At 34.5% G+C, this 14,907-nt stretch overlaps 1 protein-coding gene across 1 annotated transcript in view; it reads left to right on the top strand.

The window, feature by feature from the left end:
• Positions 1–2,481: 2,481 nt before the first annotated feature.
• Positions 2,482–14,907, top strand: part of LOC136040987 (ADP-ribosylation factor GTPase-activating protein 2-like) — a gene marked incomplete at its 5' end in the record, with an annotated part of 28,710 nt that continues 16,284 nt past the window's right edge. The window contains 4 exon segments of the mRNA XM_065725472.1: positions 2,482–2,613; positions 7,982–8,104; positions 10,809–11,033; positions 14,059–14,285. Of these exon segments, the coding sequence (XP_065581544.1) occupies positions 2,482–2,613; positions 7,982–8,104; positions 10,809–11,033; positions 14,059–14,285 (707 nt within the window).

Genomic DNA, 14,907 nt, shown 5'->3' on the forward strand with positions numbered 1-14,907 from the left:
AAGGTAGAACTTTAGCATAAAGAGCGGGATATTGAGGAGGGGCACCTCCATCATATACAGAATAATTTCTGTTCGTTTTAAGTTATAATTTTGCTCCTTACTTTCAGTAGGTTTTTTTCAATAATCCCATGAAGGTACACCCCCTCCCTGGAAAATTCTTCCATAGAAATTTCTTTACATGTAAAATTCTTGTGCTGGAATATTACCCTTGGAAAATCCCATCCTCGCAGTGAATTCCCTCAGAAAATTTCTTGCTTACGATTCCGCCTGAAAAATAATTCTTGGCATACTTTCATTTGAAGAAAGAGTAATTTTTTTCCTTATAAAGGTCATGGAGGAGTCACCCCTGTGTGTAAAATATTTCTTGGAAATCCCCCCCCCCCAATGGAAAGTTTCTCTCATGAATAATTTCTCCTGGTGATAATTCCCCCATGGAGAATTTTTCCCTGGGAAATCCATTACCCCATATAAAAATCCCCCAGAAAACTCAAACTCCACTGAAAATTTTCCCAGGTAATTCGCCTTAAGTATCTCCTCGTGTACATGGGTTCGCCAAAGAAAAAGTAAGACAAACAAAACAAATTTTGTATACGAGTTCTGGCCAATTCCCCCTGTGTTAAATTTTTCTTGGAAAGTTTGCCCCTGGAAACTTTTATTCCAAAGGAAATTCTCCCTGTAGAAAATACATCCCTAGAAAATCCTCCTCCTCCCGAAAAGCATTGGTATACTTCCCTATTACAAATGCTATGCTTAAAAATGGGCAAATTTCATAACTTGCGGTCCTTCTTTCTGGGGTTCCAGGGGGGTCACGTCATCTCGAAAGACATAGTTGTTGTAACTTTCAACCTCTAAACAAAATGGCTTGGGAGGAAAAAAGGCGTAGGAGGTGCCCTCCAGTATTTTGGTCGTTTAATAAGGGCACTAGAACTTTTCTTCTGTTCTGATGAGCCCTCTCGCAATATTCTAGGACCATTGGCTTGTTACAATCACCCCTGGAAAAACAAAACAAACAAAAAACAAATGAGCACGCATCTGTGATTTGTTTTCTGGCAAAAGATGCGAAGTACCCCATTTTTGCAGATAGGAACTTTTATTATTTGATTTCCATTAAGATTATTTGACTTTTAGGGGGTGTTCCCTTCCTTTTCCGAAAATGCGGCTAATTTTCTCATACTTTTAGCCATTGATGAGTAACAATAAACTTATGAAGATATAATTCATTAATGAGTAACAATAAACTTATGAATTATACATTTGAAATCTGCATAATTAATCAGCCGATTCTTTTGATATGCGTATTAATATAAAAAATCCGTTGTTTAAAGTTTCAGTTACTATTGAGCCGCGTTGCTCCTTACTTACAGCTAGTTACAACGATGCGTGAGATAAATCCCCTACCTGTAGTGATAGTTGGATGATAAATATAAAAAAGAAAAAGGGTCATAATGGATGTTTTTTTGTGAGGACTGGAGAATAATTGTTCGCCCTGCCTCTTCCCCTCAACAAAAAGTAAGAAGTTTCTTTACTCCTCCCCTTCCTCCTAAAGAAACTGAAAATTTCAACTCGATTTAACAGCCATTTAAAAAACGGGGTATTTATCAGCATTTTAGTAAAATCTATTAGGGGACACCGAATTTTAGTTTAATTTTGTATATGAGAGTGCACGTCTAAAACATTGGAACCAATTAGTTCTAAAGTTGAGAGTCTCTAGCATGTTTTGGCCTAACCTTATGAAGAAAACTTCATGAAAAGCGAAATTAACTTCATGAAAAGCGAAATTACCATCGGTGTGGTAATTTTTATAATTCTTTCATCACTAGAGCTAATCGTTTTTTCCAGCTGATTATTAAGTTGGAGTAGCCACTGCTAAGATCTTAAAGACAGTGGTACTTAAATACAAAAAGTATAATTTTATTGTTGGCCCTCTATTTTATATATTGGCCCTCTATTCAATTTTTTTTCAGTGTTGCCGCATATAACTGTGAAAATAAATAAGCAAAACTAATTATAAAACAACTGTGTTAACTATCAATCTTTTGATTCCTAAGGACAACTAAACCTTCTTAAGTCGTTCGCTGTGACACGTTTTTGCTTATTTTTACTAATGTTTCACACACGAAAAAATCTTCATGAGAAGAGAAATTACCTTCGGTGTGGGTAATTATCATAATTCTTCCATCACTAGGGCTAATCATTTTTCCCAGCTGATTATTAAGTTGGAATAGCCGCTACTAAGATCTTAAAGAAAGTGGTACTGAAGTACAAAAAGTATAATTTTTTTGGTGGCCCTGTTTTTTTTTTAGTTTAATTTGTCCCTCTTCCAATGTCGAGTTGAGTATTTCTCGTAAATAAGATCAGTTGTGTCTAGTTTCTCAAAGCAAATATAATTCAAAATAATTTTCTAATAATATTTAAATTTGATAGACCTTATATATATATTTTTATTTCACCTTTCCTAATTCAGTTTTTCTTTTTTTGAAGCAATCCTTTTTTCGTCAACATCACGTGAATATGACGGATGCCCAACAGAAATATAAAAGTCGAGGTGCTCAATTATACAGAGATAAGCTTGCATTATGGTCTGGGCAAGCTATGAAGATGTATGGAACACAGGTAACCTTATTTAATTTTTCTGTTGTTTTTACAATCTAAAATATATTCCTTTGAATAGGTTGTTGATTGCGCATGTGCTATTCATATTGTGTCTTGTCGCTACTTGTCGTAATACTTAAAATCATGTTCTGAAATTTGTAATTGATGGTAATGGTGAGGAAATAAGGAATTAATTCGAATAAATCCCTAGTGGCACTTCTCTGTAGGGCCAGTTGCAATGTGCTGGATAATGATAAAAACCTTTGAGAAGCTATAAAGTAATATACATGGTATAATCAGGCTACCATTTCATCAGCATTGTCTTATTCGTTTATCTCTTATAGTAAGATTAGCGTCAGTTGTTGACAGGTCTTTGCGATTTTTAGTGACCTTTTGTAAGAGGTTCAATGAGAATGTCAAGTTTGGGCAATTGAAATTAGGGCGACGATGCTGATTATCCTTCGTGTCACCACCTGTTGCTCCGCTGTTCTCAAAGTAAGGTTTAGAAGTAGGATGAAACCAATATATACATATATATATATATATATATATATATATATATATATATATATATATATATATATATATATATATTTATTTATACTAGCTGACCTGACCCCTGCCACGCGTTGCTGTGGCACTGTGCGCCACAGCAACACTTGTAGTGTCAGCTAGGCCCCCCCTCACCCCCAGTTTTCTAAAAAAAAATTTATTTTCAGTTTTTTCTTTTAGTTTTTATAGATTTTTTAGTCCTCCTTTTCCGTTTTTTTCTTTGTTTTGCTATTGTTTTTCTTCTTTTTTTTAGTTGTTTTATTTTCGTTTTTTGAGTTCTTCTATTTTTAGTTTATTTTCTTTTTTTGTTTTTTTCTTTTTTAATTTTTTTACTTTTTTTCCTTTTTTTCCTTTTTTCTTTTTAGTTTTTTCTATTGTTTTCTTTTTTTATAGTTTTTTCTATTTTTTTCATTTTTTTTAAGTTGTTTAATTTAGTACAGACAGTATATTTATGTATATTTATTTATATATATATATATATATATATATATATATATATATATATATATATATATATATATATATATATATATATATATATATATATATATATATACCTAGCGAGGGGATACCATAATCGAATTTATGGTAGGCACGCCACTTGCCTGGGTAGTGAATTTAAAGTGCCGAAACCTTAAGGACAAGTGTGTATTCTCCTGATGAGCCTTTGTGTTGGGTTGTTGCCTCTGATTTGTTTGTCTTTTTCTTCATATTTTGTAAATGACGACTTATACTTACTTACGACTATGTGATTGTATGGATGATTGGGGTTAAGGCCTCATTCAAGTACTGATCTATATTAATTACTAATGTAGGAAAACAGTCTTCCTTTTCTCCTTCTGTCTTTTTTTTATTTATATGTTTGTTCTGTTGCATTGGTGATTTCTTTTTTCATTTTATATATATATATATATATATATATATATATATATATATATATATATATATATATATATATATATATATATATATATATATATATATATATATATATATATATATATATATATATATATATATATATATATATATATATATATATATATATATATATATATATATATATATATATATATATATATATATGTATTTATTCCCTTTCTAATGAACAAACATAGTTCTATCTTATTAATCCGACAGATGCTGTTCAAACAGCCTGTTGAATTGTCAGATTTCCTGGATAGCCAAGGGTATCACTTAAATAATAAAAAAATAGTTATATAAATAATTAATTCTGAATTTGGAAATTGTATATGATATTTATTTTCGGCATACTCATTTTATGTAGATTACATGTTGGTGAATGTAAATAAAAATTGCTGGAAAATAAAAAAAAATCTTATCTCGTTTGACATAATGTAAGAATCGTTTGCTGTTTCTTCTGAAGAGAGACAGCTATGATTTTTTCTTGAAGTTCCTTTAGGCTGAGCACAGTTTTAATGTCAACACTGTCTTCCTGAGACCAGAGTACAAGTGCAGAAGCAGCCGACAAGGTAGAGGAGAAGCTTGCAGCTTTATCCTGGTTTCCGTTATTTGCAACACACTGTGTTTTGGTCTACATCCTCTTTTGCCTCCAGTAGCTCGGAAATCAAAGGGGCCGCTACTATCCCTACTGGAAGCAGGCTACAAAGGCCCATGACAGTTTATTGGACTACCGAACCTGTCGGATCGGTAATTGTTCGGATGATCAAGATTGGGCAAAGTAGCTAAAAAAAAACACTGTTTTGAAAAAAAAAATGTTCTTTTTCTCCCGACCCTATTGGACGTGTATCTTTATCCACAATGTTAGTTGGAGCTGTGATATTGTCAGATAAGTGACAATTCATCCTAAATTCCATCTAAATATTATGAATTTACTGTCTGCTTTCTGTTGCAATTGTATGACTAATTTTCAAAGAGTATGGTTTGGGTAGTCAGTCATATTTCAGACAATACTGCCTTTAATATATATATCGATAAAACCCATATAACAAGCCGACAAAAAAGATCCTAAAAGATTTGCAATGACTTGTTCAGTCAAATCATCCACAATTTCTTCCACTTTTTTTCAAGCAAAACTACAAACCAGATAAATAGAAATGGGAGCCAGCGTTAGCCCCCTGTAAAATACAACCCCTCCCCAGAAAATACCTCCCGCAGCTGACTGGTCTGCAATCACTTTCAAATAATAAAAAACAGAACTAATTCTCAATATCTAATTTAATGAGCACCCTCCGAAGTTTTTGCCACCTCGAGGTAGAGGGGCGATCAGGAAGGACCGTATAGACCCCCTATACGGAATAAATTCAGCTTATTTTGGGGTTTTATTTTTACTGTTTACTTTCATAAGAACAGCGTAGACCAGAAATATTTCCAGAAATCAAAATGAATTAAATATCAATTTTACATTTTTGATATGTTTTAAAGTTTTTGTGTCCCCTCCCGAACAAAAGTCCTGGTTATAGCCCTGGAGATTATGTATTAAATTCTACCTCACCCCCCCCCCCCACTCGTCTCTCCTTTAGAACTAATTCTGCATTTATCTATGATGAGGGATGGAGATATCTCAAAGGGTGCCCTTTAATGCCAAAACATCCACCCCAGCTCTCATTGCGTAAATACAGAATTAGTTTGTTGGGGGAGACCAAGGGATAGTGAAGGTAAAAATGGATGTATGATTCCCAGGGCTGTAACCAGTACTTTCTTGTAGGAGATTTTTTTCGGGGGGAGAGGGCACAGAAACAATTATGAAAGCTATTATGAAAGTAAAGACGCTTGCTCATAAATTATCCGTATATAAAATGAGGTGCACAGGAAAGAAAACAAATCTATAAATTCAACAAAATGAAAAGAAAAAATAATGAAAACCAAGGGAATTTTATTATTGAACATACACTAATTTCTTGTTAGTACAAAAGACCGACAATTACGAGCTAAAGCTGGATCTCACCCTCTGATCGCGATCTCACCCTTTAAAACTTTAAATTTTATAAAATCTATGATGAACTCACAAGTTCAATTGAGTTATTCAAGAAGAATGGATATGAATCAATTGTTACAATTCTTTGGTTCACCAATAAAAGCACATGGAAGATAGATCTTTGATAAAGTAGATATTTAAGGATCCCTTGATAAAATTAAGAAACTTGAGTTAGAAGCATATAGGGCAAGCATATAGGGCATTAGATAATAGATACAGGGCAAGCATACAGGGCATTGAACAACTGTATCCTTTCAGACATGTCTGCCTAATTTGAACGAACCTTAGCATCCATTCTCCTAGAAGGTCAAGAAGTGCTATCATCGTAGGCAGCACAATAGCGCTAATGTAAAGAGTGACGTGGGCACAGTTTATTATTTGTGTTTCTGGTTGTTGTTTTTTTAGACCAGGACACTTCGTATAGAGTTGCCGTAGAAACTTTAAAAGGGGCTCATTCGATTGCAAATTGAAAGGGATAGTATCCTGACAGTTTTCTGTGCCATCTATATGCAAATTAAATACAGGAAATATACTTTATTTGACCTTTCTTCACCCCTGTATACGGTGGCGCCATCTACTTTTTCGAACTTGCTGACTTTTAGATGTCAGCACTGTTCACAGTAGAGCTACTTCTAAGCCTCAAACTGATTCCAGTAGCTTCACGCACGAACCGCCACGCAAATTCAGTGACCCAGAAACATTTAGTTGAGTGAATATAGAAACATTTAGTTGAGGATACGTAACAGTATCCTGTCACATCTGTGGAATTTGAACAGTCCTGAGAGTCCATTCTCCTAGAAGGTCTAGAGGTGCTATCATCATAGGCAGCGCAATAGTGCTGCCTAAGTAAAGAGTGATGTGGGCACAGTTTATTATTTATGTTTGTTTTTTTTTTTAGACCAGGACACTTCGTGTAGAGTTGTCGTAGAAACTTTAAAAGGGGCTCATTCGATTGGAAATTGAAAGGGCTAGTACATAACAGTATCCTTTCACACATATCTGTGGAATTTGAACAGACTTGAGAGTCTATTCTGCAAGAAGGTCAAGAAGTGCTATCATCATAGGCAGCGCAATAGTACTGCCTAAGTAAAGAGTGACGTCGACACAATTTATTTTAATGTTTTTTTTTTGTTTTTTTTTTAGACCAGGACAATTCGTATAGAGTTATCGTAGAAGCTTCGAAAGGGGCTCATTCGATTAGAAATTGAAAGGGCTAGTACATAACAGTATCCTTCTACACATATCCGCGATATTTGAACAGACCTGAGAGTCCTTTCTCCTAGAAGGTCTAGAGGTGCTATCATCTTAGGTAGTGTAAATTAATTACGATCATTACACTTGAATCAAGATATTTCAATTATTACACAATAGAAGTGAAGAACTGGAGAAATATTATTTTGACAAATAACAGAACTTTGGCAACAAAAAAGAGGAGAAATTAATAGTAAAAAAAAAATCCGAAAAAGAAGTTTTTCGCAAAAAAAAGTAAAGAACCATTTAAACTTAAGACATGCAGGAAAAAATTCCTATTATAATTCAAAACCATGTAAGGACGAACTCAAAAGGGTGTCATAAGGAAAAATTTAGGGGAAACAAGAACTTCTTGGAGAGTGTAAAGAGGGAGGCTTTGAGTAGATTTGGATGGAGTAGGAGCATGCGTAGCTCTATAGGCCTCAGCCGGCTGGGTACTGTAGTGAATTGATAGTATTTATTTTTTTTTTTTTTGTTATTCAGCTTCAAAACTTGTTTTCTTCAATTACTCTCTCGTTGATAATTTTATTAATCTCTGTTTTTGTTTACTTATACTATTTACCTGTGATTTGCTTTTGCTTGTAGAAAATTGCAAGACTTTAAAACAGCTATTCTCTCTGCTTTTAGCTTCATATTGAGAATTTCAACTCTAGCCTGTCAACTTTACATCGTGAAAAGGAAATGGATGGAAAAGGAAAGGAAATCGAAGAGGAATCAAAGGAATTTGTAACTGTTCCTCCCAGCCCTCAGGTAGATTGACAGTTCTGAATCTTTTACGAAAATTCTTACTCGCATTCTAGGCGAAAGTTTATTAAGGAACGGTGTTGCCAATACAAACTAGAAATAATTGGGGTAAGGTTTACCAAAAATTGCATAAAATGTAACATAATCACTTAAGCAACTTGAAATTCAGAATTGTTTTGCCTACTTTTAATTGATCCGTAAGTCTCCTCATCTGGTATGCAGAAAACTTTGACGAATAATTTGTTGTGGTTTATGCCAAGCCTCTACAAATTTGAGCCAACTATTGTTCTGGAATAAATTATTATTATTATTATTAGGATATTTGGACCATACGGTCCAATTATCCAATCATATGGTCTAATCAAACATCCAAATATTAGGATGTTTGACTAAATGGGTCAATTTGTTTTTACAGCCCAAGTGCTGTAGGAGTAAGCGGAGTAACTTTTAGACCATAATAGCGTCCTCTAAACTAAATAATAGTTGCTTGGTTCTATTGATTGTACTAAGTAAATAGCTTGTTCTTGTTTAGCTATTTTTCTCTTCAAGAATCATGTTTAAATAAATGGAGACAATTAGAAAAGGAGATAAATAGAAGTAACAATTGGAAAAGATGGTGATATGATATTGCTTAGAAAACTAACATTCATATTTATTTTTTACTTTAATGTCTAGAACTTTTTTTTACCTCCTGACTCGCACAATTTGGTGCCACTCGTCCTTGAACGTTGCTTCAGGGTATCTTCTCTCACGGGGTTGCTTATGCAACTCCTATATGAATTTGTATCTTCCGCCAGACTAGAAGGTACGATTTGTTGAGCAAAAGAAAGTTGTCTTTTCTATTACTTTTGGGGTTGACTTCTCAGACGAGAGCCGTATACTTGGACATTGAAGACTGCATTTGAGAGGTGAGTGCTTTTTGTGCACTGGATGTGTCCTAGCCATCTGAGCTTTTGCTCTCTTATTCTGTTATGGAGGGTGTATTAAACTTTGAAGAAGTTCGATGTTGGAGATTTTGTCATTGTAGGTCATTGTCAATGTCAGGTCACGTTGTCATTGTCATTGCACTACCGCCAATGTGTAGCAGTGATTTTGCCTTGAAGTAGTCGAGGCGGCGCGGTACTGATTATTTGCTTTCGAAGTCCAGGATTCACAGACATCTATGATAACAAGGAAGATAGACGGCCGAATAGTCTAATTCTGGGCATTGTTGACAACTTCTTGTCCCTCTAGATGTGAGTAAGAGCTTTAAAACTAGACTTTGTAGGTGTCATTTGTCTTATAGTACCTTTGGATTGGTTGTTTTTATGTAGTAAACCACCAAGGTTGCTAAGTTATGTGGTCGACTCAGTGTTGTCACTTCCAAATTTGAGGCAGAGATTTTCTGGGAATCTGGCATACGTCAAAAGGACATGGATTCGTTTTTGAGGTGCTGATGGTCATCCAAAAGAGGTTGATGATTGAGAGTTTGATTATATCAGTAGGGAGATAGAAGGTCTCGAGTGGTTCGGCAATTTAATCACATCATAAGTATAGGCTAATATGTTTGTCGCTACTCCGCCTCGGAGGGTACTAGACCGGTTAAGGACTTACAAGGAAGAGGTTAGGGAAAAGATTTTGCAGGGTTGTACTTTGGTTTTTATTGTTCTTTTTTCCCTCGATATATTGCTTAAGATCCTACTGAAAACAAAATCATGTAATTTGATACCAAAAATAAATAAAAATCAACTGATAGACTTAAATTCTTGACTTGACTTACTTTGACTTAATTCTTTGCTGACTTGGCGTCAGCGTTGAGAGAGCAGACACTATCCTTCTCCAGCAAACCCGGCCTTGAGCTGCTACGGATGATCTTCAAGTCTTATGCTTGCCTTATCTAGAAAATGATGTAGACTATCGAACTATCTTGCGCTTGGGCGACCTTGTGGTCGTTTACATCCAGCGACCACAGGAATAATCGTACAGGATGCGACAAGGGGTTTCTTGTGACATTCGGAGAAGGTGGTTGTACGACCCGGTGTACGTTGTGCAACTTGCGGAGAGAATGGAACCTGCATCATACGAGAATGGATGCTCGTGTTTCTGATAAAGTCGTACTAACGAATTCCCTCTATCTTCTGGAGTCCATTGCTTTGAATTATATCCAGCATCCTCAAAGTCTTGGTGGTTGCTGGACAAGTTTCTGTACCATAAGGCAGGACTGAGCCGACAAATGTGCAACCCTCTTGTCAGCCGTCCTATAAAGATGTGGATATTTAATGAAATATCTGCATTTTTGTAGGACGACTGACAAGAGGGTTGCACCAAATATTATCAAGTCTCCCTGGGACGTAAGTTGCCTTAGCGATTCTTGCGTTGACTTCGCCTTTGACTGATTCATCACTTGACAGAATGGAGTCAAGGAATGTGAAATCCTTCACGACTACTACTCGATTTTGGCGCACTTCGACTTTAAGAGGGTGTCAAAGGGGTATTTGAGACAGTTACGAATCGATGAACATAACTTTTGTTTTGCTCCAGCTAATGTCCAGTCCAAGCTTGGTTGCTTATTCTTTCACCACTCTCTGTGGTGTTCGAAGTTCTTCGAGGGTGTTTGTCATGAGTGTCAGATCGTGAATAAAGTCAACATCGCTTAAAAGTAGCCTTAAAAAAATTCTTAAGTCTATTTTACCTTCTGAATGGCTCATGAAGTGTTTTCTCTTTTTTTCAGGTGAACACGAACGACTCCCCTCCTCCACTAGTTAGACTAAAAAATGGAAATGAGAAGCCAAAACAGGAAGAAACGTTGCCTGATTTCAGCATCGAAGGGCTTCTCACTGGCGGTGATGCGTCTATGCCTTCCACAAAAACAACATATATAGGCCAGAAAAAGCCAGCTGCCAAAAAAACTGGTCTAGGTGCAAAGAAGGGATTAGGCGCAACTCGGATCAGTTCGGTAAATCAGTTTCGATATTTTGTAGACTGTCATGCCAGCACACAGGGATACAAGGGGGATTCCTCACAGAAGTTTTACAACCTAAAAATGAAATAACAGCAAGGTTATATTTTGTATTAACAGAAAAAGATTGAATGAAAGCACTGTATTTTAGGAAAGCGTTCAGAGAAATATTCAAAATCCCTAACTTATCAAAAAAAAATAATGCTGTAGAATCACGATAGGTTGAAATAGAAAAGATTCTGAACTCGCCGCTGAACATAAAGGACGAATTGCTACGACTAGTAAATAAAAAAGAAATGTCGTGTAAAACATTAGTAAAATAAAGATTGATTTTGAATTGAAAATGAAAGTAAATTTGAAAGAATAAAGAACATTTAATTTTAAAATTGAATAACTTATTGCAACTATTGCAGGTAACAGAAGGAATGTCAAGTTTTAGACATTCAAAACTTTGTATTTACGTATTTTCCTTATTTTTGTCTTATATTTTGTCTTATATTTTGTCATCGTGTTCTTTATTCTTTAAACTTGATGTAAACTTTTAAACAGCCTTGAATCTTTGCTTTCTAGTCTGAGACTGTCTGTTTTATTTTACTTGGGGTTTGGTGTGTTCCTTCGATTTTTACATGCTATTGAAAAAGCCTAGTGAGGTGTGCTTGGTTGCTTGGTTATCCTGGTAAAGCGATATATTTTGGTAGAATTGTTTCATAAAGACTTGGATGTTTCTTTAAGATACTAACTGTGAAGTGAACAGTGCATCTTACTTACCAAGACTTAGGTCCTCCCACGCTAGAAGGTGCATAATGCAGCAATAGTGGTTTGCCACGACCTGTGGCGTGGCAAACCTGTCCTGGCGTGGCAAACCGTGACGACCTGTCATCGACCAAAGCTCCTCCATCAAAGACCTCGCCAACTTCGCCTCCTTTTCTAACATCCTGTCAATGAAACAGTGCATCTGACTTGTTCAAATCAAAATTTATCCAAAACTTGTAGGAGGAAAACTCAATGCATAGCTCTACATAATCTTTTGACGGGGAAGTAAAATAAATGTATGTGGAGGGGGGGCTTTAAGCTTCAAAAACTAGGTTTCTAGGCCCTAATTTTTACTCTTTTTATAAGAAGCAGTTCAGGTCGTCGACATTTTGTCGTAAAGTTTAGCATATAGTTCTAAAATAAGAGCAGCGAATTTAGTTTCTTCAATTCTTATCCCTTGGGAAATTTTTTTTTTTCAATTACAATAAAATGAAAGGAACAAAATTTAAACAGAGTCTAATTTCTATTTTATTTAATTGCAAACGGAAATGTAGAGGGATCAAAGAAAATGTTTATATGTAGTAGTGAAAGATGAAGAGTTTCTTGGTGGTTTTTACGAGAATGAATTGCAAAAATTTAAAAACAATGAAATGGCTTCAAATTGAAAAGAAATTGAAGGGCCGTATTCGAAGGGACAAGAGACAGTTGCTTGTTCTTTGGCTAAGATCCATCTGAGGCCAACACAGCTGCGCGTGTCCTTCTCTGCTGAATTAATTATAAACTCCAACGGTTTAACCCTCCAATGAAGTTTTAGTTTCCTTTAATTTATAAAAGAACAATTTTAATAATAGGAAATTTACCTTAGACATTGATATTTGTTTAATCTTAAAGATTTTTTACTCTAAGAGCTGTCCTCAGCAAGCTACGTATATAAATAAAATAAAAATTCCAATAGAATGCAATCTTCAAAACTAAAAAAAAAATTAAAGCAGGCCGTTACTCTTTACTAAAAATTAAAATACAATTATTTGTATTGTCCGGGACGATTTTAGTTTTAAAAATCTCATTTTATTGTAAGTTATATCTGATTTACATTAGTAGTTTGCTGAGGACGGCTTTTGTATATAGAGCCGAAATATTTTTAAGATTAAAGAAATTTCACTGTCTTAGACAAATTCCCTGTTATTTTACTTGTTGTTGTTTTTATGATGGAACAATTATTGTTGTTTTTATTATTGACAGGCAGTGGGGTCTTTCCCGTTATTTTCCTTTAGGTTGTTTTTTTATGACATTTTATAACCCCAATCCAAATGCTTTTCATTTGGCCCCACAAAAATTTTTAAATGTAATACGGTAAATGAGTACAGCTGAATCTCAGCTGTTCAGTAATAGCAAAATTGTTGTCTTACTTTATTATATTAAAACTTTAGGAGTATGGGAAAATAAGCTACCAAAAGGTCGCACAAGGAGCATGAACCTTAAATGAAAAATAGGCTTTTTAACTCTCCGCGCTTTTGTAAACTCCCGCCTTTTATTTTTAACTTTCCGAATTTTTCGAATTTCTCACTCAGAATTCATCAACAATTTCTTGAACAATATTTTGAGAATTTCACTAACAATTTTTTCTGGGTCTGTGGGAACTTGATTATTTGTAAAATTCTGAACAATTTTAGATAGAACGATGAAACAAACCCTTTGATATTTAATTTCAGAGTCTAAATAACAAATGAATTGTATGACTCAATTCAAATCAAGGGCTCACAATCAAATCGTCGCCTAAAATAGTGCTAGGGTTCTGACAACAATTCTTGTCTTATTGTGAGGTATCTTATCCCTGACATGTTGTAGCATATCCCTTCAGATATATCCCTTCGAACGTCTTAGGCGGTTTCTAGTTCGAATTTCACCTTTGTAAAGAGATATCTAACCCGTTTCTGGTCACTATAAACGGAATCCATGAAGCAGTTTGTTTGTCAGTTTATTTTGGTCTTAGAACATTCGATTTGGCAAATTTTCAGAAAGCCTGGACTTTTTGAAAAAACATTTCCTTTTTGAAAATGTAAATATGAACAAAAATTTGATAATTTCAGCACTATTCTATTTCGCTAGATCATTATTTAGTTTGTTTTATTAAAGGAAATATATATTAGTTTTTTTTTTTTAATCTGTGATTGTTATAACTTTTGTATAATATAGGTTAAAAAAAATGATTATTATGATTATGTTTGTTTATCCACCAAATGTGACTTTCATCTTTGTTTATTTTTAGGTCGATTTTGATGAACTTGAAAAGCGGTTAGAAAGGCCTCAAACATCTCCCATAGTGCCATCTACAGTAGCTCAAGACGAAAAGAAAATGGCGTCCTTAAGACTAGCTTATGAAGATTTAACGGTTCAGCCTATGAAAGAATCTGTAAAGCTGAAAAATGCTGACTCCAAAAAGGCAGAGCAGATTGAAAGGCTAGGCATAGGAATGACGGGTGGATTTCAACGGTCGTAAGTTTCTTTTTATTATTAACGGTAAGTCCAGACGCAATGGATTTTGAGAGAAACTTTTAAGGTTTATTTTGCTGTTCAATTCAATTCAATTTATTCAAATAAAAATAAAATATAACACCAATAATAATAAGGATCCTGGAAGCGAACTTGTTGAGGACCATAATCACAAAAAAATTGAAAATGAAGAAGAGAGAAAAAAAAAGAAAAGAGAAGGAACATGGACCTTAAATGAAAAATAGGCTTTTTAACTCTCCGCGCTTTTGTACACTCCCGCCTTTTATTTTTAGCTCTCCGAATTTTTCGAATTTCTCACTCAGAATTCATGAACAATTTCTTGAACAATGTTTTGAGAATTTCACTAACAATTTTTGCTGGGTCTGTGGGAACTTGATTATTTGTAAAATTCTGAACAATTTTAGAAAATTGTTTTCCTGTTTATGTTTTTGGCGGTTCTCCGCAGTGTTGCAGCTTTAATATTTCAACTTAAAAACCAAAATTTTGATTTTATTTGGTAGGTGATATTAAGCTTTATTCATACACGAAACTATGTTTTTGAAATGGGCTTTGCATTTTTTTTTTTTTTTTTTGGAAATGTATGAAAAACCTATGAAAATAAGGA

Source organism: Artemia franciscana, chromosome 21 (assembly GCF_032884065.1).
Source record: "Artemia franciscana chromosome 21, ASM3288406v1, whole genome shotgun sequence".
Classification (NCBI taxonomy): Eukaryota; Metazoa; Arthropoda; class Branchiopoda; order Anostraca; family Artemiidae; genus Artemia; species Artemia franciscana.